Source organism: Ambystoma mexicanum, chromosome 4q, assembly GCF_040938575.1.
Source record: "Ambystoma mexicanum isolate Mex_15411 chromosome 4q, UKY_AmexF1_1, whole genome shotgun sequence".
NCBI lineage: Eukaryota > Metazoa > Chordata > Amphibia > Caudata > Ambystomatidae > Ambystoma > Ambystoma mexicanum.
Genome location: NC_090928.1, coordinates 55,239,388 through 55,262,852, shown reverse-complemented (window position 1 = coordinate 55,262,852; position 23,465 = coordinate 55,239,388). Strand labels below are relative to the sequence as shown.

The 23,465-nt window shown below is 43.7% G+C and overlaps 1 protein-coding gene across 1 annotated transcript in view; it reads left to right on the top strand.

Moving 5' to 3' along the window:
* LOC138467193 (tropomyosin alpha-1 chain-like) overlaps positions 1–23,465 on the top strand; it is a 996,954-nt gene that overhangs the window by 958,658 nt on the left and 14,831 nt on the right. Inside the window, exons 18-19 of the mRNA XM_069607248.1 lie at positions 14,598–14,624; positions 14,787–14,813. Coding sequence (XP_069463349.1) covers positions 14,598–14,624; positions 14,787–14,813 — 54 coding nt within the window. The remainder of the gene's footprint in view (positions 1–14,597; positions 14,625–14,786; positions 14,814–23,465) is intronic.

The window sequence follows — 23,465 nt, the reverse complement described above, 5'->3', positions numbered from 1 at the left end:
TTCCATCTTTTTTATAATCTCCAAGTTTTTTCTCCTAGCATGAGCAGATCTGCTTATTCATTTACCTCTTATTACTGCTTTAAAGCACTCCCATACAGTCTTAATGGCAGCCGTATCCTTATTCTCATTAAAATAGTTTTTAATAAAAGTTTCAAGTCCTGTAATAACTGTTGAGTCTTTAAGCTCTCCCGCTTGCAATCTCCACCTTTTGGACCTATCACTCAGACCCTTAATATTCATTTGCAATTCAATTAATGCATGGTCAGAGATTCCTCTTTCCTTCCTTTCTGAGCACACTACCTGACTAACCAGTGTATCACTAATGAGAATATAATCTATTCTTGAATATGAATTATGTACTGGTGAGTAGAAGGTATAGAGGGTATATTCCTTTTCCATTTGGTGCATTTCCCGCCATATATCTACCAGATTGTATTTTTGTGTAAAGCTACGAAACTCTCCATTTATTCCTCCGCTTCCATATCTACATTCCGACTACCTATCCAAATTACTATTAATCACAACATTAAAGCCGCCCCCTAAAATTATATTTTCTCCATTCATCTAATTCAGTAATTTACTCATTCACTCAAAAAACTGTACAGTTGGCGAACATGGGCATATATAGTTCCTACTGTCATTTTTTCCCCATCATATATTAAATCTACTAACAACATGCAACTTTCATCATCTTCCAGTATTTTCTCTATTTTTATAGGTATTCCTCTTCTAAATAGAATGCCAATCCCTCTTGATTTTGAATCATAACAATTAGATACCACCCTTGTGTACCTGGAATTGGTTAAAAAGCTTTCAGATTGATCAGTCAAATGAGTTTCTTGAATGAACACTATATCCCCCCAATTTTTCCAAATCATTGCCATAACTTTTCTTCGCTTAAATGCACAAATCATACCTTTTACATTCCACGAGACAAAATTCAACCGTTTCATGTCCTAGTGTCCTATACCTTTCTGCCTATAAACTATGAGTTGAGCAAACTTCTTTTCCAATCCTCTAAATTAATTCTCTCCATAATAAAAAAGCAGCAAATCATAAACAAAACAGGTCAACACAAACAGACAGACTAACGATTGACAAAACAAGCAAATAAGCTGCAATTTGTGAAGTCTGATACTCATCAGACACTCTATAAGCAAATGCATGTACAATACTCACAGTGTCTTGAACTATACTTACCAGTAGAGCGATGCCCTCCATTATCAGTCCTACCCCCTCCTTTGCATTCTATTCTAAAATAACAATGCCTTATACATGTTATCATCTTACAGAATATTTCTAATAAGGTAACATATAAATTGTAAGCAATTCCCTATTATCTTAACTCTTAATACACTCTTTTAAAACAATCTACTAGTCCATATGTGTGTATATCCTCTCAAGAGTAATATTAAAATTAAATCCTAGCATTCATCTAGCGAATATTACATCTGATCCTTCTAACAAGCAAATTTATTAGTGTAAATATTACTATCAAAGTGCTTATCAACTACTGCTGACAGGTATAATACTACGTTTCCTAGTAAGCCCCATTCATGTTGCATAACAATAACAGCTTCTGCTTATCATTTGTCCAATGTGTTAGTTCCGCTATAAGTTCCTATACTATTCAACATTTCAAACCCATGATAACATATAATCCCAATTCATTCTATCACACCTCTTAAAATAAGTGTAATAGACCACTACAAACTATCCACACCCGACTTCATCCTATTTCTCCATTCAGTCAGAACCTCCTTCTTATCCCTTTGTAACTATGCAATCAATCCTTCCCCCTTCACAATATCATACCTCAATCCCTATTTCATGTGTCCACACAAAGGAGAAGAAGAAGTGGACATTACAATAGTTAAAAAAGAAAACACATTTTATGACATCTGGAAATGGCAATGTCTCTATCGGTTTCCAGTGCATACAGCCACCACTAGGTAAATGCATCATTTTATCATTTCCCCAGAGGTCATATCTGCCCTTCGTTCTTATTTTTTTTTTGCCAGGATGTTTGTTAAAATGCCTGACAGCAGTACATAATAAACTAGTCCCAATTTCCTCTCCCAGTCGTGTTTAAGTAATCTCTTAATGTTAGTTCTGTCATATCTAACATATTCTCCACAACACATCTGCACTTACTCTATCAGAATTGTCCCTGGACCTAATATGATAGCATCCTCCTATTACTGTTTTTTTCCTCCCCACCACCTCTCCAGCACTATCTGAAATGTCGTCAGGCCCAATATGATAGTCGCTTGTTTTGTTCCTCCCCTCCCTTTCTGCACCCCTCTCCCTCACCTTTTCTTTTTCTCCGGCTCTACCAGAAATGTCGTCAGGCCTAGTATGGTAGTCGCCTGTCTGTTTCCATTTCCTTCCCACTCCCCCCCCCTTCCTTACCTATGTGTTAGCTCTTGCACTATCTGAAATGTCATCAGGCCGAGTACGATAGTTAATTTCACATCCTTACATGGCCTGTAAGACTGTGGTTGTATTTTCCCTTATTCCCTCCCTTGCCTTGAAGCGCTTTGAAACACATTGTGTATAGGCGCTATATAAATAAACGATCATATCATATCATATCTAGTCCATAATATAGGACCTTTGCCACTGCCTTCCATTGAATAGAGTTAACCAGGTTCTTGTCTCACAATACCTTGCATGATGATAACATCCACTCAATCTGTCACTTATGGCATGGGAGTACAATTTCACGTTGGTTAAATCTTCAGAATGGATGCTCTGGTGCAATTTATTTGGCTCAAATAGCAACCCTGCCCCAAAAGGCTTCTGTCATGAATAAACCAATACTCCGCAGCGAGTTCTCAGCTAGGGATCAGGAGACAGTAGACGAAGAATTTTTCCTACAACTGTAACCCTTTGTCGTTCAAGTAGACAAGCAAAGGGGTCCAGTAGTCGGAAGACAGGACATCACCGAACAAACACCTGAAGTTATTCGGAACAAGTTAGCAACCAACAGGTAAGGAGATACACTCTTAGCCCCAAAACAGACGTTAGTCCACCTGTATAGGTCAACTTGAATCCTAAGGTGTTTGGAATGGGAAAATAGCTGGTGATTCCTACTTGGTCCTACAGATACCTACAAAATATATACAGGACCTCACATTAACCAAGAAACCAAAAGGAAAGATCAAGATCTAAATCAAGAGGTCTGAGCAAAGCTTACCAATGTTCAAGGACGTGGAGAAGAGTGTTAAAAAAGGTACAGAATCCTTGTTGATTCCAAGTAGAGTCCTGGGCGAAGAAGCGAGGCCACAACCACCTATCCCGCCGGCACAAGGACGCCTAGAGCAGCATGCAGGAAAGCGTCTCTAGTTCAGGCTGCGGAAGATTAGACACTAGTTCCGCCAGCACGAGGACACCTAAATCACAATAGACAGGAAAGCGTCTCTAGTCCAGTAAGATGAAATGAGGACAGGTCATACAAAGTCCGATAAGCCAGAATTGTAGGAGTGCAGAGAAACAAGGTCCAACAAACGTAGAACGAGGCAAATCCAAAAGAGTTCTGAGTCGGCAACGAGGAATCAGTAATATAGGGCAAACAGTATCCAATCCAGAGAGCAAGCCGCGGTCCGTACACAAAAAGCAGAAGGTCGGAAACAAAGTGCAAGGGGAATCCAAAAGCAGGCCAGAGGCAGGCAGAGGTCAGGAATCCAAAGGAACAAATATATATAGCAAAACGAAGCGTAACTGAAATAGCTCAATCAGAAGCACCACAGTGAGTACGACTGCTGGTTTTATTTCCATGTGTGGATGTTGCAGTATGACGCGGAGTCACGTCATGGAGCACGTCCTACGCGTCCATAGCAACCAGCATGCAGCATCTGGAACTGACGCCATGGCAACTGCCAGCGTTTGAAGAAAGGAGCAGCAGAACCATGTCTGCTCGTCCTCCAGGCAGGAAGCGCAGGACGCAGAGAAGACAAACGGGGTGCCCTCCGGTGGGTGGCATTCCTGACAGCTTCCAGCAGCCTTCATGGACATGCAGCCAGCTCTCCCTGTTTAACTGGTAGTCTGAAAGAAGACTGTAGTGTGGAAATTATCTTATTATACCTTAGGCCCTTTGGCGGCTCTGCCCTTATATATCTTAGCATATCTTTGCAAGTTTTGGTGCCTGGCTATCCAATTCAACTAATGAACTTATGTAGTTTGTCCAAAGTCCCAGAATTCATCTCATTCAGTAGCTAGGAAGTAGCAGCCACCTCAGTGCCATCATTGGTTGCAATGTTTGCAGACAATATCAATGCGACTGAAGAAGCATTTTATTCCAACATTTATTTTCCTGGAGCCCATCCTGATAAGTTATTTAGGGCAACTAAAGCTCTCATATTCATTTTCCTGGAGCCCATCCTGATAAGTTATTTAGGGCAACTAAAGCTCTCATATGCTTGCTCAACATAGTGCATCATTCTACTTATGTATTTAACGAGAAGATTGCCTAATCCAGATGTGTTTTCTTGTGGTAAGCCGTGTGGTTAAATGTCCAATAACTGGTCCTTTATTATTACATTCAGCAACAACATTTATTTGGGCATTCTTTTAAGTCTGCCTGTATTTTTCCTTTTTTCCTTCACAGTGCTAAAGTGAAAATGTTCCTCATTCTTCTTTTAGCCCCAGATATACTGCATGTGGACGTGGATTATAATAGTTGTATCTTTTTTTTGTCAACTTGTTATATAAACCCCTCACACTCACTTAAACCTGCTGGGGTATTGATGAAATGGGAAATCCTTTAGACACTACTGCTAGCACATTTGCAAGCTTATATATAGGGAGACCGTTCTGGTTACCTCGCAAAATGTCAATTTAGAAATTCAGTATATGAATTGATTCCGACGCAAAGTGTTTTTTTTTTCCCGTGAAAAATGTATTTCATTACAGTGAAGACTATTGGTCTTTTGATGGTCAGCCGATACGTGTTTCGACCCAGGTGGGTCTTTATCAAGACTGATATTAAAATTACAATTGCACATATGCAGTAGTTGGTTGATCTACATGATATTTGTGAAGTAAGTGACAAGTGCTGTTTCAAAATGTGACTAAGTGAGTTCAGGTGAGGCATACAGGTTTTATATTCAGGCACTATTTTCATCACATTCGTAGTTCGTGCTATGTACATTTATTACATTGGTTGTGGCCAGTGCCAAATCCGTGAGCGGGAGAAGGTAAAGAAAAGGGTGAAGAAGAGGGAGAACAGTAACGTGTTAGCTTGTTGAATTTGTAAGTCTGGGTGAGTTTAGATTTGTATGAATGTTGTTCTTACCAAGAATTGTATTTAGGATGTGGGGATGTTGCCCCAGCTCGAGCCCCCTTGGGGTTGGAGTGGTCCCTGCAGGTCCCAGACTTGGGTCCTTGATTGGCCTGTGAGTTGGAGTGAAATGGCTGGGTTAGGTTTAGTAGCAAGAATGTCATGGAGTCATATGACTTGTGGGTTACAATGTCAGCCTGGTGCTCAGTGCTGTGTGGTGGCGTCACAATTCAGCGTGGTGCTGGTGATATTGGTGGTGTGCGTGTCTGCTCCTATGTTGGAATGGGGGCATCGTGAGATTAGCAACCTGTGTGGCTCTTTTTGGCTAAAGTGGGTGGTGTGGCTTCTTGCTTAAAATGGGATGAGTGGCAAGTGCCTGGGGGTCCGTGACCTGTTCTCGCGAGTGGTGGAGCTGGAGCTCAGTGTGGCTAAGGAGAGTCTCTTGTGAGGGTATCTGTGATGGGTTTTGGATATGGGGTGGTTCAATAAACCACTGGCGACTGTTTGCCTGGAATCTAGGTAGTATAAATTAGCAAGCGCTCTGGTCGGAGGAGGAGGTTTGTCGCTGATGACGGAAATACCCAACACAAAATGGAAGAGGCAGCATGATAACCCCTGCGGGGTCATGACGCCGGCAACCTGGGCCCCTCCCCCTGGGGAAAAGAGGTCAGGGGGCGGAACGGCGCCAGGGCGCCAAATTAGCCCAGAAGCCCGCGAAGGGCTAACAAAAGAAAGGGGCGGGGCGAGCACGTTATAAGCCGGCAGGGCCGGGGTGCAAGGCATCTCGCTCCTGCACTGGGACCCGTCCGCCATCTCGCCAGCAATAAGGATTTCGTTTAAACCCACGAAAGACGAGGAAGGTGGGTGACACCTGGGCGTCGCTGTCGCAGGACGGCCAGGGCAATATATGACAGTGTTGGCGGTGTTTGGGCAACCAAGCACAAATTATAGACTCCGGACGAGCCAGAAGGAAACGGAATGGGTCTTCGCTCTTCCGGACCAGCGCCTCTTGGGGGCCTAAACGGCGGGGGCGTCTGGTGGTAACGAATAAGGCTCAGCTTCCCCCAATACACACGGCCCCACCCACGGACACCTGCACGGGCAGGATAGGATCAGGTACAATGGGTCGGGGGAGTTGGGGGCCTACTATACCAAGTATAGGGGGAAGCAAGGGAAATCCGGCAAGCAAGCGCCACACGTACAGACTGAAGTTCCCAAATGTGTACAAATAATTCTGTTGTCATGGAAATAAAACTGCGGCCAAGTTTGTCATTTGGACTATTGTGTCATGCCAATTGATTGTGTGATAAGGAGCAAACGCAGCGGGGTGCAAGTGCAAAGAATAATTGAATAATTGGCAGAAGAGGCAAATGGACAGATGCAGTGGTTATTGCGAACACGTGTGCAGGCGAGATGGGCGCATAGAACAGGGTCTGTGGGTGCCTAGTGGTGCAGGGAGGGAACTGTATGTGGCCGGGTGAAGAAGCTAACGCCTATGGATTGGTTTCTGCTTTTGTTAGGATTACGGGTGCATACTGCTGATGAGCTAGAGAGTGGTTGAATCCGGTTGGAGCAGCTTAGATAACGTTGCATCACGTGGGCCTGTGTTATGGCGTGTCCTTGTTACTGGGGTGGTCCGTGTGTGTCGGTGTGCAGATGACCCCAGGATTTCAGAAGCGAGTGGTGCCTAGTATATGAGTGGTACATAGTGGTGGAGCGGTTCCTCCGTGCAGTATTGTGTTGGCACTTGGGTGTGGGTAAAGGCGGTTTTGCAGTACATTTTTGTCTATTGAGACATCTAGCATATCTGTGAAGAACATGGTGTGGAAAGGGTCTAGCACAGGGTCCTGTTCTTGTGATATCCAATTCCGGTGCATGGTGCAGGGCCTAACCTGTATTGTAGTCTCGTCAGCGCTGTTGGGGGATGGAGGATTCTCACTGGCACACTGGGTCGAGTGCCTATTTAAGCCGTGCAACTCCTATTGCACAACAGCACCAGAACCGTGTTGCTAGTGCGCGCATGCACTATGGTAAAATTCCTGTGCAAGACCTTTCCAAAGTGCGCATGTGCCAGATTGGAGCTGCTATGTTTCTTCCATGGAACCTTGTCAGTTGGTGTCACTGGTACGCGTGTATTTTCTGTAGTAGAAGCAATTCGCGCCAGATAGTGCCCAGAGGCATGTCTGAAAAGTCTGATTTGGGATTTTTTTGTGTGTTAAACCGACATGAATAGTCACGTGGTCTGTATGTTCCATTCGTGTTGGCTGCCTTTTTATAAGAGTTGCCTAGGGGGAAGGCTACTTAGGCAGTTAGTTTTCTGTGTTATCTGGGTTGTACTGTCGTCTTGCACATGAGTTGTCAGGCATCAGGCTTGGTTTATGTCCTGTCCTGGAGTATAATGATAATTTCCCTATTGGTGGTTGGAGAATGGGTGCGGGGTAGAGGCAATTCACGCCAGATATTGCCCGGAGGCATGTCTGTAAGGCTCCGAATTACGGCAATTGTTTCAGATAGTTTTTTTTTGTGTTTAACAGACATGAATAGTCATGTGGTATGTATGTTCCATTCGTATTGCTGCCTTTTTATAAGAGGTTCAAAGTTAGAGCCCACCTTCGTCGTATCATATCTTATATATATTTGTCACAACTAGGTACATTCTATGCACTGAACCTTTAAATGCATTACTAGTAAAAGAAAGTAAAGATATTTGTAAAATATTAGATATGTATATTTCCTATATCATCTTTTACCAAAGTACTATGAATAAAAGCTTCACAAGTAGTGATATTGTACATGTGTACCTGTTTAATGTTTTATACAATGTTCTCATTGTTATGAACTATTGTAAAATCATATATGTAATTAGCTATGGGTCGTGTAAATATTTGGAAATACCTACAGTGATGTTAAGTCAGATGCCAACAGTGGTGTAATCAGTGATGTCATATATGATGTGATTAGTGATGTCACCATTGATGTCATCAGAGATGCCAACTGTGATGGCATAGATGATGTAATTAGTGATGTCATCAACAATGTCATCAGTGTTGTTTTCTGTGCTGTCATCATCGTGGGCATAGGCCGTTAAACAGGGGGCGTGAAGTTAAGGTTGCTTTGGCTGAATTTCAGGGGTTTTGCTGCGTTACATTTTCACCTTAATGTCCCTGCAACTTCAGTTTTTTTCCCTGGGACTAACTTCAGCTGTGCACACTGCATATTTTAAATCACTAACTGGCCAGAAGCCACGGCCTTCCGCCATGCCCGGTATATTTTTTAAATCACTCCCTGGCCACTAGCGGCACGGCATTTGGCTGTACCCACTATATTTTTAAATCAGTAAGGCACCACTAGTCCAGAATCCAAACGGTCTGCCGGTGGAAGCGCTAGTTAAACCGAAAGCAGTGCAGGACTGCTGGGGAGCTGCATAATGTACAGCAAAGAAGTTCGGCAGATCTAACTGGCGACATTCTGCTTTTTACATCATAGTGCACGGTGCTGCCCCCCTGAGCTGATAAGCCAGCCTATTTTGACCGATTTGCATATCCTGGAGGATGCCTGTGTGAGTTGTTCCCATTGGCAGACATTGACTAGGGGCCGGAGTATTGGCGCCCACAGCTGGGGAAGCCCTCCAGCTTGCAGCCTGGGAGAGCAAGCTGGATGCGGGCAAGTTGTTCTGGCGATATAGTAGCTTCATGCAGCGATCTTCAAAAGTAATTTGCCGTAGATAGAATTCCTGCTTCTTAGCAACATTCTTCTGCCCACAGCCATCTTGCGGCGGCATGCCGAATACCCCTTAATCTGGCAAGCAAGGTGAGATCTCTGCGAAGTTGCAGCCGGCTGACAAACGCAGCAAGGTGGTTGTGGCCCATATTCATGTCCCATGTATGGTCTTGCGCTCTTAGGTGACCACGAAGACAGATTTGCAGTAACTGCTTGCCATAATTAGAAAGGAAATCCAGTAAAGCACAGAGGAACTTTCTCATAACATTTTGGCAAGCAGTTCCTGCAAATAACATTTTGGGGCATTATAAGAGAGTGGCAGAAACGGAAAACAAAGTCACAGAGGTTGAAGACACACTCTGTGAACAGTCATACAAGATGGCCATATCCTCCAGTAAAATACAAGTCCTTGGAATCTCTATGTGTGGCCTAGACGACAAACAGGAAGATGCATAAAATGATTTCTGCGTCAAAAATATTTGCATATGGGAAATTCTTTTGTCTGTGTGGGACAATGAGCTCTCTGATTTTGTGGCAAGCCTTTTTCGATCTACCTTGGAACAGCCAACTGAGTCGACCATTGCATTGGACAGGACACTCCAGACGAGACCTTGGACCTCTGTACCCGAGAATAAACCCCCAGATGTGTTATTCTTTGTACAGTTCGTTAATATAAAAGAATGCATTATGACTGCAACTAGAACTTCTCTGATGATCGTATTAAAAATTATGTCGTGCTCGCAATTCCAGGTTTTGGCCTCTTCTACTCTGGTGAAACAGAGAGCACTACACCCATTGACAGAATGGCTTAGAGACAAAGAAGTGAACTATAGATGGGGGTTTCCCACTGCGCTCCACTTAGAATATCAGGGAAAGAGATGGACTAATAAATTCTCGAAGGAAGCCTATCTAGGTGGGAGAGTAAAGCGGGAGGGATAAAACAGAATCAGAGTCAGGCATCGAACAATGCAGGGCCGAATATATGGTTGTAGGTGGGGAGAGGTAGGAAGGTGAAGGGCCTAACTAGAAAAACTTGAAGGAGCGGATTAGCATCGGCACTATAGGTGCCTTATTCTAACTTAGGCCAAGCAGAGAATCTAAAGGCCCAAGGTACCTGCTTAACAGGAGAGTTATGAGAATTTTGGGGATCTCTTTAGGGGTGGTGGGTATCTAGCAAAGGTTCAATAAGGTTCCCTCCCAGTTGAATTTCCCATAACCTCAGTCTTATAGCTAGGCTTATTTGGTCGGTTGGTGTATATTCATTGTTTGTTTTCTGTTTTGGGCCGGGGGATGGGTTGACTGGGTTTCGTATTTAAAATGTTACTGTGGGGCAGGCTATGTGTACATTCAATTGGTCCATTTGGGACTTGCATAGAGTCTTCCTGAATTACCAAGTACTGCTTTTTTGGAAGCATGCCTTTGGGTGACATGGACATAATGGCCGAAGAACGTATTCAATTGGGATATGGAATGTTCAGTTCTGCCAGTGAAGGAAGAGGAAGTCGGTTCTCAAAAATTGTGGGAAATGTCTTTATTCATTGGGCCTCATTACGACCCAGGCGGACTTCGCGGTGCTAAATGCACCGCGAAGCATGGCGGAAAGCCGCCGATAGCGCCATGGGGGTTGGCGGATTTACCGCCCCATTCCGACCTCGGCGGAGCGGTAAATCCCCAATCCCCATTCTGCCCTTCCCCATTCCCATTTTTGCCCCATAGGGTATAATGGGAGTGGGGAAGGAGTTAATTACGCCACCGTAAAATACGGTGGCGTAATTAACAACGAGGTCCCGTAGCGCCATGGTTTTCTCCGGCTGGTAAAACCAGGCGGAGAAAACCTCCATGGCGCTACGGGAACTCGTAGTATGGCGGAGAGGTACGCCATGCACTACGCTGGCGTAATACCCTCTCCGCCAGGGTCCTAATGAGGCCCATTGTCTTCTTGCGGGAAACACATCTGCTTCCGCAAGACGAAAAGAGGCTACATGCTCTGGCTTTCCCAAGACAGTTCTTTGCTTCTGGGGTGGGGGAGAAAAAACTGCGGGGTCACAATATTGGTCAGAAAAAATTCCCATTGATATGTAAGGAACTCATGGTGGCAACAGTAAAGACAGACACAAGTCATCACAGTTCAATGGTGTTTAGTAAACTGTACATGCAGGTTGGAAAAATGCCTAATCTACACCTAAATCTAAGATGGGAGCAAGCTACGACCATCATCAAATAATAATAAGGCACTCCTAGTGGCGTCTTGTCAAATAAAAGGGCCTATACTAAAAAAAACATTGCCGGTCTTTACAACTAAATCCAAAAGAGTGTGGGATAGGGTTCACGAGAAAGAAAGATTTGTTCACAAATGAGTCAGGATGTGGTAGCCGGGGTTCTCCCTTCCCCACGTTTTGAGCATGGGAAAAGGCAAACTCCTGAGCACAGCACACACTCGAGCTTTCCCAGTACAAAGTGACAGTTCCGTTCTCAGCTATCAGGACCTTCGGTGGTTAAGTCTCTTGTACGAAAAGTCTCGTACCTCTGAGGACCTGATGTATTCAAAATAACAAAAAGTTATTTTCCGTATGTACGTTGGGTGATGACTTTTCACCCCTGGATCCCCCTCTTCCAGACTCTGACCTTTTTCGAATGTTAGCCTCCCTCCGTCGGGTTCATTACGGCTTTTCCCAAAACAACTTCACCTGTTGTATTCACAAGTCTTAATGTCCTTTTATGCACTCCACTGTGGACATCCCTCTGTCGGGTTCACTCTTGTTAACACAATGTACATTGGGTCCTCATGCTTTGCCCCCTTTCTGTTAGCATCTCTCCGTCGGGTTCACGTTTGCCAGCTTCTCAGTTTCTTCTACAATCTTATTATGCAGTATTCCCTTCGCTTCCCTTCCCTTGGCTTTTCCATTACGTGCCGGACAAAGACTTTTGACTGTACAGAGGATTTTGCTAGACCCTTGTATGACCACTTTGACCTTTTCTTGTGGCTCTCCTAGAGTCTTCCGATATCGGTAGTTTCAACAAACGGGGAATCAACTACATACACTCTCTCAAATGAACACCCACGTGGTGCCGGACCCCTCTGCAGCTGGTTTCGTCTATGGAGTCAAGGCCGGTACCATGGCAGCAAGCGTTTCTTCCTGTCCTGATTATCAGTGTAGTCGAGCTCTGTGTACCATTGACATTTGCTGCAACACACGCTGGCTATTGTTCGCAGTCTTACTATTCCTTTCACAGAGGCTTTGCAGGTCTGGGTAGGAAAGGGCAAGGTTGCTTCTCTCCTAGTCACCACTTCGGTTCTCACTGCCTTTCTTATTCTCTTGAATTGTCGTTCTTGGCTGTCTCATTGTGCTGTTTGCCTTGCTTGTAGTGTGCTATCATGCTCCACCTTTTATCCCTGTGGGGAAGGGAAAGGGCCGTCAGGTGTGTGTGATTCTGGTCAATTGCTTGACTTTGCCTGACCCTTGTTTTGGAACATTTCAGGTAAACGGCTCTGGTGTTAGTCCGTTGTCTTTCGTGTTGTGCGAAAGTGTTTGTGTCAGAAAAGGGGGGAGGGAGGTTTTGAGTATCCTACGTGGTAGGATGGAGAAAAAGTGTTGGAAGAAGGGGAATTCCACGTCTCACCCATCAGTGTCCCACTTTCATTCCCCGAGGACCGCCTATCCAGGTGATCCTCCCTCACTGTTCCACCCCCAGGAACTGGATCCAGTAGAGATGGCTGTGTCCTTGGCCACCTGGATGACAGATCCCCGGGGACTAATCAGGGAGACACCTTCAGGTTTCTCACATCTCCTACACCACTATTACTCACCACTCTCCACACTCCTTCCTCCCACCTCCACAACACTACTACTCTCACCTCTCCACTACTACTCCACATCAACACCACTACTTCTCTGCCTCACCTTATCCTCGCTCACCCTCCCTACTTCACTTCCTCACTCACCCTTCATCTACCCCCTACTGTCTTTACTACCACTTTCGCTCACACACCATATGCGCATACTCAGAACAACATATACACACTCTCTTAATCCAATAATCCAACTTTGCTATGAACTGCCTCCACCCTCCTTTCCATCCTCCTTCTGGTTTCTTGGTCTGTCACCTCTTCCTCTGACCTCACCAAATTACCCACATCTTCCTGTTTCCTGTTGCCCTTTTTAAAGCACTTATACGTTGGTGTATGCCCTACCGGCTCCTCTTGTGCGGGTCCACCGTGCATCATCACTGTTGACCCACTGCCTTCAAAATTCCAGTTCATATGAATGTTCATGTCACTAGTATCAAAGTAAAGAAAGCAAGACAACTAAATAGCTTGAAAAGTAATGGACAAGTCAGAGTCGAATTTATTATACTTGCACGGTAACAAACAGACAGTATTCCACCACGCCCAAAACCCTGACCTAACTTGACCCGCCTTCAACCTCATCTGCCCTTATACCATCCCCATGATCTGAACCCACACTTACTACAACACATCCGGTTAACCTTTCCCACCATCTGCGAAAAACATAGGGCACATGTGTACACAATCTGTGTCTGTTTTCTGTTTCCTCTTTCCATTCTCTTACAATTGATCATGTGTTGTTTTCCTTCTGGATCAGTTGACTCTGCCTAATAGCTTCTAGTCTATGCCTTTTCATGTGAGGGGCATTGGTCCACCACCCTCTGATGCATTTCTGCTGGTAAAGAATTCCAATACCAAAGTCAATCAGCGTTGCTATTAACATTTCTCAAGACGTTCTTGTGGGCTGTTTGCCATTCTGTTCACCGATGGGGCTGCTGGCATTGATAGTTCTCTATGAAAAAGAGAGAAAGACTTTTGGAAACCGATATATGTGATGAGTACCAAATTCAATTCCACTGACACTTAGGGAAGGGACAGGAGCCCTACAAATTGCCCCTTTGCTCCTGTGGGTTAGAATTGGCTCTGGTATCCACCCTGGTAAACCTCCCGCTCCCAGCTGACATAGGTCCCCATCCCTTCCTGATAGGGTCGGGCTACAGACACTTTTACACACCTCCATCCTTTCCTCTAAGTCCTACTCATCCCAGGAGGACTAACTATATCTGGATCTAAAAGTAAAGGACTTTCAGTTGTTAGTATTTCCCTGAGGCATCAGTCAAATAACAAAAAATCTGTACCCAGAAGAACAGCCTGTATAAGCACCATGGGCGCTTTCAGTTCTTTTTACAGGACCTAGATGGATGTGTTGGGGTAGAAGTCCACGTCCCTATAGAGACAAGTGGTTTGTGCCCCAGGTTACAGCTCCTCCCAGGTCACCATATCCACTCTGATGGCTTGACTAAGGATCTCCCTCTTCTGTAAACATGTTTGTTAGGTGTTCCAGGTTTCTCTGATGCCTTTGATTGCAATGCTATGTTAGTGTTTTTGCCTTTAGAAAACACAGCAAGGGGTAATAACAATATGTCACCATTTGTTTATAAAAAGAAAATGATGTTCGTATATAATGCCTATTTATCATACTATTCGGCATGTTATGTTCAAAATGATTGTGACACCAAAAAAGTAACAACTCTCTTTCTAGACAATGCTTCTAAATAAGTAATTTGGGATATGCTTTTTGTTACACAGTGAGCGTGAGGCTGCCCCTTCGTTAAGGTACAGAAAATCATTCATTTGCAAATTTCAAAAATAAACTTGTCATGTCTCAACATGAAGCTTTTTACAAATGTGTTAATAGTAAATATCTAAAGTGATTTTATTAGATCCTAATAGTGTGTAATTTAATTCATGAGCACTTATTCTTATTTTGCTACACAGAGAAACAGCTGTGCAAACCGAAAGGAGGTATTGTAAAATTTGTTTTTTTCCTTTAAATCTTTCGATGAAAACACTGCTTTTATTAGAGTTTGAATTCCTGCTTAATCAGAATTTTGCAAAAAAGAGAAAAGGTCTGCAAATATTCTAGACTAGAATTTTCATACCAGATGCTAAGAGCAGTAATTAAGTTTACCTGAATCTGTTCTCTGATATGCTGAGGGACCTGCTATAACATATGATCTTTACTGATCTTTTCTCTCAACCGGTATTTAAGCTGCAGGAACTACCCTAACAGATGCAGCCATATTCTTAAAGTTACTAACATGTAATGGTTTAACGGTATGTGAAATGTGTAGAATATATTGAGTGTGCGGATGGTGCATGACTCTTTTGGAAGATGAGGAATTGAGAGTGAAAAGTAGTAAAGGAGTAAGCCTTTCAGATATATAAAAGGCTTTTGCATGTATCACTGTTGTTGGGGCTATTGGGTACATTCTCCCTTTTTACAGCAAACCTTTTAGAATTGTTATTCTAACCTTTGTTTAACTTGTATTTAGCCCGTGCTTTTATATATTGTCATCTCAAACACATACTTACCTTCATCTGAGTACGATTTAAAGCAGAACTCCTCTCTGCACGTACTCCATTTAGTTGGCATTACAACTCCCAGGAGCTCTGTAGTTTTCTCGCGCATTTATTTAGATTGCCAGCAGGAAGGCGCCTGGCACTAACGTGCGGCTAGTTCCGGTTTGTAGGTGGTGCGTTGAGGGGCGCACAGCTTAGTTGGTTTATCTACGCCTTGTGGTAATTTTCTATCCCTGTTGGTAACATTTGCCTACCTTTACTAATTCATCCACACATACTGATCTTATAATGTCTATTCAGCGAAATAGACGAAGAATGCTGGCGGCTGAGCGTAGTGAAGACCCGACAAGTGACACCGACCACTTGGCTCTTGGGGAATAACTTCCCAGGGCTGAGAGTGGAGTCTCTGTAGCGAACTCAGATATATGCCTGGCATTAGTACCTCTCCCCCACGCTGCCTCAACGTCCACCCTTCCTATAAGCTTTAGCCATGTACCCACTTCTAGACAGGACTGTACTTCACTGGATATAATCAGATAATCTTTACTGTCAACTAGCACTCAGTTGCCACCTGGGGATACCAGTTCCTCCTCTCTATCACTGCGTAGAGGTATACTAAATACGCGTTCTATGCCCCGACATGATTCAGAGATCATGGACCTGCTGGAATCATCCAGGCTAGATATTCTGGCACTCACTGAGTCCTGGTTAGATTCGGCCACCTCATCTGAAGCCCTTGTGTCTGTTCCCCTAGGGTTATACTCGTTTTAGAGCAGACAGAGCCGGGTGGAGGGGGGAGGTGGGGCTGGTGTCTCTATTACTGAAAACATCTTTGCAGTACCATACTCTGGCACACGAAGCCCCTGCCGAGTGTGAATGTTTAGTAGTAAAACTGAAGTTGACCAGCAATACCACCATCACCATAGTCATCCTCTATAGACCACCGAGAGTTCTACCGTTATTTGAAGAGCAGTTCATTAATTTGCTGAACACAATCACCAGGTTGAACTCGCCTGTACTTGTTATGGGGGACTTCAGCTGTTGGTTTGAAGCCCCACCGGATGCTGCTACATGATCGCTTATTGATGCCATTGATTCGATAGGTTTTGTACAGTTGGTCAACTCCCCCATGCATAGTGCTGGCGACACACTGGACTGGCTACTTGTCCATCATCGCTCCCTGTCTAACCTATTAATTACACCTTGTATTTGGTCGGACCATGCATTGCTCACTTTTGATAATATGCTGCCGGCTTCTCCTGCCAGAGCAGACTCCAACACCAGATTGGAGGTTTATATGTGCAATGCGAAGAACTTGACACTTGAAAACTTTGCTCCAATATTATCTCAGAAACTGGGCGTTCTTGAGGATTTTGACTGTGCTGAGAATCTTACCTTATACATCACCAGGTCTCTTAGAGATGCTACCAATCAATTGGCGCCACTGAAGACTCGTCTTATAAAAAGAGAAACCACACAGAAATCTTGGTTCAACTAAGAATTCCTCATTATTAGGAGAGAAAAGCGTACAGCTGAACGCCGTTGGCGTTAAACATCCCTCTAATGCAACGTTAGCTAATTATAAACTCCTGGTTAAAAAATACAAGGAGGCGCTGAAGTCAGAGGTTTATAATCACAGTATCCTGAAAGCACCCGTGTAAAGCCCCGTTAAGTCCCGCTTTGCCGCGGACGCTTCTCCAGTACTACTGCGACTGACAAAGGATTTGCTGTTATACTCACTACAAGATCCAGCAGGCTTTGCTGCATCAAGGGCTGGGTGGAGCTATATAAGCTCAGGATCGCGCGCACCGCGCGCGCGCACCCGTGTAAAGCCCCGTTAAGTCCCGCTTTGCCGCGGACGCTTCTCCAGTACTACTGCGACTGACAAAGGATTTGCTGTTATACTCACTACAAGATCCAGCAGGTGAATGGAAGAGTGAACTGTGCACTACTTGGAGATAATATAGCCTTAAAACAGACTATATAACATACTTTCTCTCATTTAGGCTTTGCTGCATCAAGGGCTGGGTGGAGCTATATAAGCTCAGGATCGCGCGCACCGCGCGCGCGCACCCGTGTAAAGCCCCGTTAAGTCCCGCTTTGCCGCGGACGCTTCTCCAGTACTACTGCGACTGACAAAGGATTTGCTGTTATACTCACTACAAGATCCAGCAGGTGAATGGAAGAGTGAACTGTGCACTACTTGGAGATAATATAGCCTTAAAACAGACTATATAACATACTTTCTCTCATTTAGGCTTTGCTGCATCAAGGGCTGGGTGGAGCTATATAAGCTCAGGATCGCGCGCACCGCGCGCGCGCACCCGTGTAAAGCCCCGTTAAGTCCCGCTTTGCCGCTTCGCCGCGGCAACGCGGCTAGTGCTGGTTATTTTAGCGGGTGTTTTGTTTACAGTTGGACGCTAGGGAAGCACACTGTAGTTAGGTGCTATAAAAACTCTGTGGAGTCCGGAAAAAGGCATCCTAGTGTCAAGATGTTTACACTCCGTACTGACATGCCTTGCACTGAACGAGTTCATGCCTTGATGGAGTCTACTTCAAGAGACAGCCCAGCGTTGTCTACAAACACGGTACGACCTTCTGCCAAAAGTGCACCGTGGGACAAGCGAATAAAGAAGAGAAGCTCACGACTGGATTTCGCCATGGGCGACTTAAGGAACTTTGGGTTCAACAGTTGTCGGACATTACGCTCTGTAGCCAGAATGCCTGAACTTAACAATTTAAGTGTATCGAATTTAGAAGCACAGCCCCTTTGTAATGACGTAGGGGCGTGCTCTGCTCAGCAATCTGTGGTGAATTCACAAGTGACACAGGTCACAGATGATGGCAAGGAAGTGGGAAAACAGCCATGTAATATTTCATTGTCTGATTCAATGATACTCCAAAATGCTCGTTCAGGGGTTGTTAGCTCAGCTCCCCTTCCGATAGGAAGCCAGGATGTTGGTGCTGCTAAAGATGTTGTAATTATTGAGTTGGAATCAGCGGACTCTTGCTTTGTGGCTAAGGACGACACCTTCGATCTTTCCAAATCGCCAGCATTGTTTAATACTGGAGACATCACAGATTCCGAAAGTTCGATCTCATTTATCCCGCCAACTCCCAGGAGACCGAATGGAAATAGTTCGATTATAAGTCCGGCTCTCGTGTTAAAAAAAGCTGACCCTTTAACACTTGAAAAAATGAATATGGCTTTGATGGCTCTAGCTAGATTGTTTGAAACTTTAGACTCCAAAATCAATGTAATACAAGATAATGTTGACAATTTCCAGAGATCTCAAAAGGCATTCAGTTTGTCCTTGGCCCGAAAGCAAGAGGCTGATGCTGATCAGGCAGCCCTTTTTTCTAAACAGTTGGATATGATGTTATTATCCTGCCAAAACATTGATGACCAGCTGAATGGCAAACTGAATCCAGTCACAGTTGGGGGAAATATACAAAGTGTTAACACTGTTGTGCCCTTTGTTGAGGGCATTATAAGAGAGGTGACAGATAGGGAGACAATGAATATACCAACGAGACCACCATCTGACCCAAGAATTGAAATAATTAATTCTGTTCACGGTGGGAAGGAAGGAAAGTCTGTGAAGTCCGTAGAGATGACATTGGTGAATCCCATACCCGATCAGTTGATACTGAGGGAAAAGGAGGCAGGGGTTCCCATGGTTGATGAGTCAAAAGTCAGAGAAACACAGCAGTTAAAAGGGGCGTACACGATATTTGCAAAAAAATCTAAGGGCCCCTCCAATCAATCAATGTTAAACCCAAAGAAGTCAAAAAATCAGAAGTCCAAAACAACGGCTGGGAGTGGGTCCACGAAACAATTTTTTAAATCCCTGTCTAAACCAGATAGAAGCTCAATGTTAGCTTCTAGTGCTATCACAAAAAAATACCAAAATCTATCCCAGGAAAGACAAAGAGTGTTGAACAAGGGTAAGGATCCCAACCTCAGGACTCTCCCTTATGCTCCCTTAGATGAGTTGGTGCATGTTGCGCAAGAGTTGGGGAGCGGATCTACTAATGTAACGGCCCCAACCCAAGCGCCACCTGTACCGAGAAATAACCGAGTGAAAGCTAATTCAATGCCCAATGTCACAGTCAATACGCAGGACCTTAGGAAAGCTGTGGATGAGTATATGAATCAATTCCATCCTAAGCCACATGTGACTCACCCTCTGTCTCAGACTTTTAATCCATCACTGGAGAAACCTGAATTAGGGGATGATGAAAACACTAATGGCGAAAGGACCCTCCCAACTCAGGAAGTAAAGTCCTCTAAGAATGATCTACCAATAAATAAAACAATTTTAGATGCACAAGACACCCTACAAAATAATATTCTATGTACAATCAAAGACTGTCTAGTTGCCTTGACCACGGAACAAAAAAGCCTTAAATCTTCCTTGAAGGCAATGGGGAGTGGCCACTCTGGTGTGGGAAATCCATCTCATGAAGAATGCATCTCTAAGAATGTAACGTTTAAATCCCCACTGGAGGAGACCCAATGCTACAAGACTAGAGATTCACTTAGTAAACAGAATTATTTTGATGTTAAGGTACCACACAAGAGTAAAAAGCCTACCCAATTATTTTCCCTGTTCCTTAGTTGTCGGGGGGGTTCCTTTCCAACATACATAATGAACAGAGGAAGCATCATGCAAATATTTGCAGATATCCCAAATTTGGAAGATATTTCCTCTGGTGATCTAGTACAAGTGGAGTTCCCCGATGATAATGATCCAACGGTGTCCTGTATGTGGTTAAGTTCTCGCATCATTTACAATATCATTTGGTCCGCTAGATCTGAATTCTTTGATTTGGGTTTTGATCTAATTCCTACTACTAAGGAATCCCAGCCGGTGGAAGCTATCACTAAACCAACTAGTCAGGCAATTAGTGGTGAGCATACCTCAGGTAGGGGATGCAGCTGTGGGAAAGCTTAACTAGGAATTGATGACCCTGATGTTCGGGGTCAGAAATTGGTAGTCACGAGCTGGAATACGAGGGGATATAAACATCTGTTAAATAATGCTAAGTGTGATCTCAAAGATTGTGATCTAGCCCTTTTGCAAGAAACCTGGTTGACTGCCCCCCTATCGTGGAACAATCATTATGTCCATTTAGTTCCAGCAATTAAGGGACAGAAAGGTAGACCAATGTCTGGGTTGGTGACTATCTCCAATATGTCCACGATAACCAATATCTCTGAGGGGCCCAACCCAAACTCCTATTTGCAATGTTCAGTAATTATGTTCCAAAAGCTGAAATTTTTAGTTATAAATATATATTGGAACCCAATTGCAATTTCATCCTCTACTCTCCTTAATGATTTGAATACATTAATGGAAGACCATATAACTATCCCGGACATCGCGCATGTAATATTAGCCGGGGATTTGAATATGCATTTGTTGACATCATCTAAGAAAAGGAGTTTGGATCGGGTTTCGCCGTGGAGAACCTTTATTAACACGTGGGATCTAATTATGTTGAATGGGGCAGTGGAAACTGATAATCCTCCATCATACACGTGGTCGTGTGGCGCACAAAATGCTACAATTGACTATATGTATGTTGATAGAAGGCTATTTGAGAAAATCTCCGAGTTTAGGGTAGTTCCCACCATAGCGAGTGACCATTGGATCTTGAGAGCCGAGTTTGTGATCCAAACCAAGGATGAACTTCGCTCCAGTCCAAATCAATTGAGTGGTCTCATTATTAACGCCCAACGAAACAGACCTTACTGGTCAAGCGATGCACTACAAACATTTGCACGCAGTCTAACGAGTGACCAACAGCAATTGGTAAGAGGTATGGATGTTGCTGATTATCATGATAAAATGCATCTCTTTGCCCCTACTTCAACCACAGAAACTAATAAGAGCAGGCAGCAGCATATCCATATGTTCGATTTGGCCATTAGAGATCGAAAGAGGCAATATCGTAAACAGAAAAGACAGATTTCTAACTTACCGGTACAGTATCGTGAATTGTCTTTACGCAAATTAAAGACCAAATATAGAAATTGGATTCGAGGTCACAAAGCTAATATGTTCCAACATGATGGGGAAAAATGGTTACAGATGGTCCGAACCAAAAATACATCACAAATTTGGAAAATGATAAATAACGGAGCAGGAGCTCCGCAGCTAACGGCACAACTTAATGGCGTGTCGGAAAAAAGTTGGGTCGCCTACTTCACTAGCATTTACGCTCTTCCGGCGAATAGTACCTCAAAGTTGAATCTAGAAATATTGAATTCAGCCTTTCAGATTAATTTTGACCGTGAAGATGTTCTGTTTTATATCAACAAAGCTAGCTCTTCTCGAGCTCCTGGTCCTGACGGTTTATCAAATAATGTCCTAAAACAGAATCCGGAGCTATGGGCATCTATTCTCTATACTATCTTCCAGGTCCTGCAAATAAAACAGGCAGTCCCTCTGTCGTGGTGCAAGGCCATCACAGTGCCAATTTATAAGAAAGGCGACCGAACAAACCCGGCCAGTTACCGTCCGATTTCTCTTCTTGACGCTCCTGGCAAGATCTTCAGCAGAATTGTTTTAAGAGATCTTGACAATTGGGCTTCAAAAGAGAATCGACGAGATCCATTTCAAACTGGTTTTGTGCGAGGTCTTGGCACAAGCATCAATATAACGACCCTCAATGCAATTAAAGAGTTATACGCCACAAGGAATCAACCAATATATCTCGCGTATGTTGACTTTCGAGTGGCCTTTGACTCGGTAGATCGGAACCTATTGTTGGAGAAGTTGCTGAAATTTGGCTGTCCACCCTCACTTGTGCATTTGATACATTTGCTTCACTCGAACACTTCAATGAAAGTTAAATTGAATTTAGAAGGGCTGCTATCAGATGAAATACCAACTAAACGCGGCCTAAAACAAGGCTGTATCTTAGCCTCTACATTGTTTAATTTGTTTATATTTGATCTTGGCAATGAATTCAACAATGTTGTGAATGACGCCCCGAAACTTGGCAACCAGGTAATTGCTTGGCTCCTGTATGCAGATGATCTAGTTCTTATCTCTAAAACACCGAGAGGCCTGCAAAATATGCTTGATAAACTTGACCAGTACGTTGCCAAAAACAACTTGATCTTAAATTTGGAGAAAACACAGGTGATGGAACTGGGGAGACTTGGACTTAGATCAAAGAAACAGTATTGTTGGCTTTTGAACAAACAGAGGTTAAAAATAGTCAATGAATACAAATACTTGGGAGTCATATTTAGCAACTCCTCCACTAATATACCCCAAAGAGTTGGCTTAGAGAGTAAATTGTCCACTCTAATCTCGCAAGCGAGAGTCTTACAATATAAGTATGGTAAGTTCTCTTGCAAACATATTCTTACCTTTTATCAACAAAAAGTAATCCCCATTGTTACCTATGGTTCAGAAGCCTGGTCACCTCCACAGGCTGGTTATTGGAACAAAATTGAGGCTAGGTTTTGGAAGAAAGTTCTGAATCTTCCAAACTCTTGCCCAAACGCACTCCTTCGTTTTGAGTTGGGAATTCTCTCCGTGAACATACAAGTGTCCTGGAAGAGATGCTGCCTATTCCGGAAATGTGTGATGGGCTTATCCAGCAATAGTGTGCTAAGAATCCTGGCAGACTATTTATTGCGGTCAGAACATTTATTCCCAGTAAATTGGAGAGCTGCTGTTTTGTCGGATCTAACAGAAGCTAATATCACATTAGATCTACTACTATCCAATCCTACCAAAGCTAAAACCAAATTGTATCATTTAGATTGGCACATAACGCAACAGAACTGTATGAAGCTAAAAGATTTTGATAGAGCTATGTTTGGGCATAAAAAACTCCAGGGAACTGCCGATTACCTATTAAAATGTCCTTCCCATAAATTGAGAAATCAAATATTGCGATTTCGTTTGAATCTATGGCCAACGAAACAAGTCTTGCTAAGAAGGGGTATCATCAAGAGAGACTGTCTTTTTTGTCGATTCTGCAATGATGCAAAAGTCGAAGAAACATTGAAACATCTATTGATAGAATGTGCTGCATTACATTCACAGAGAAAGGATTTGGTTGACAAAC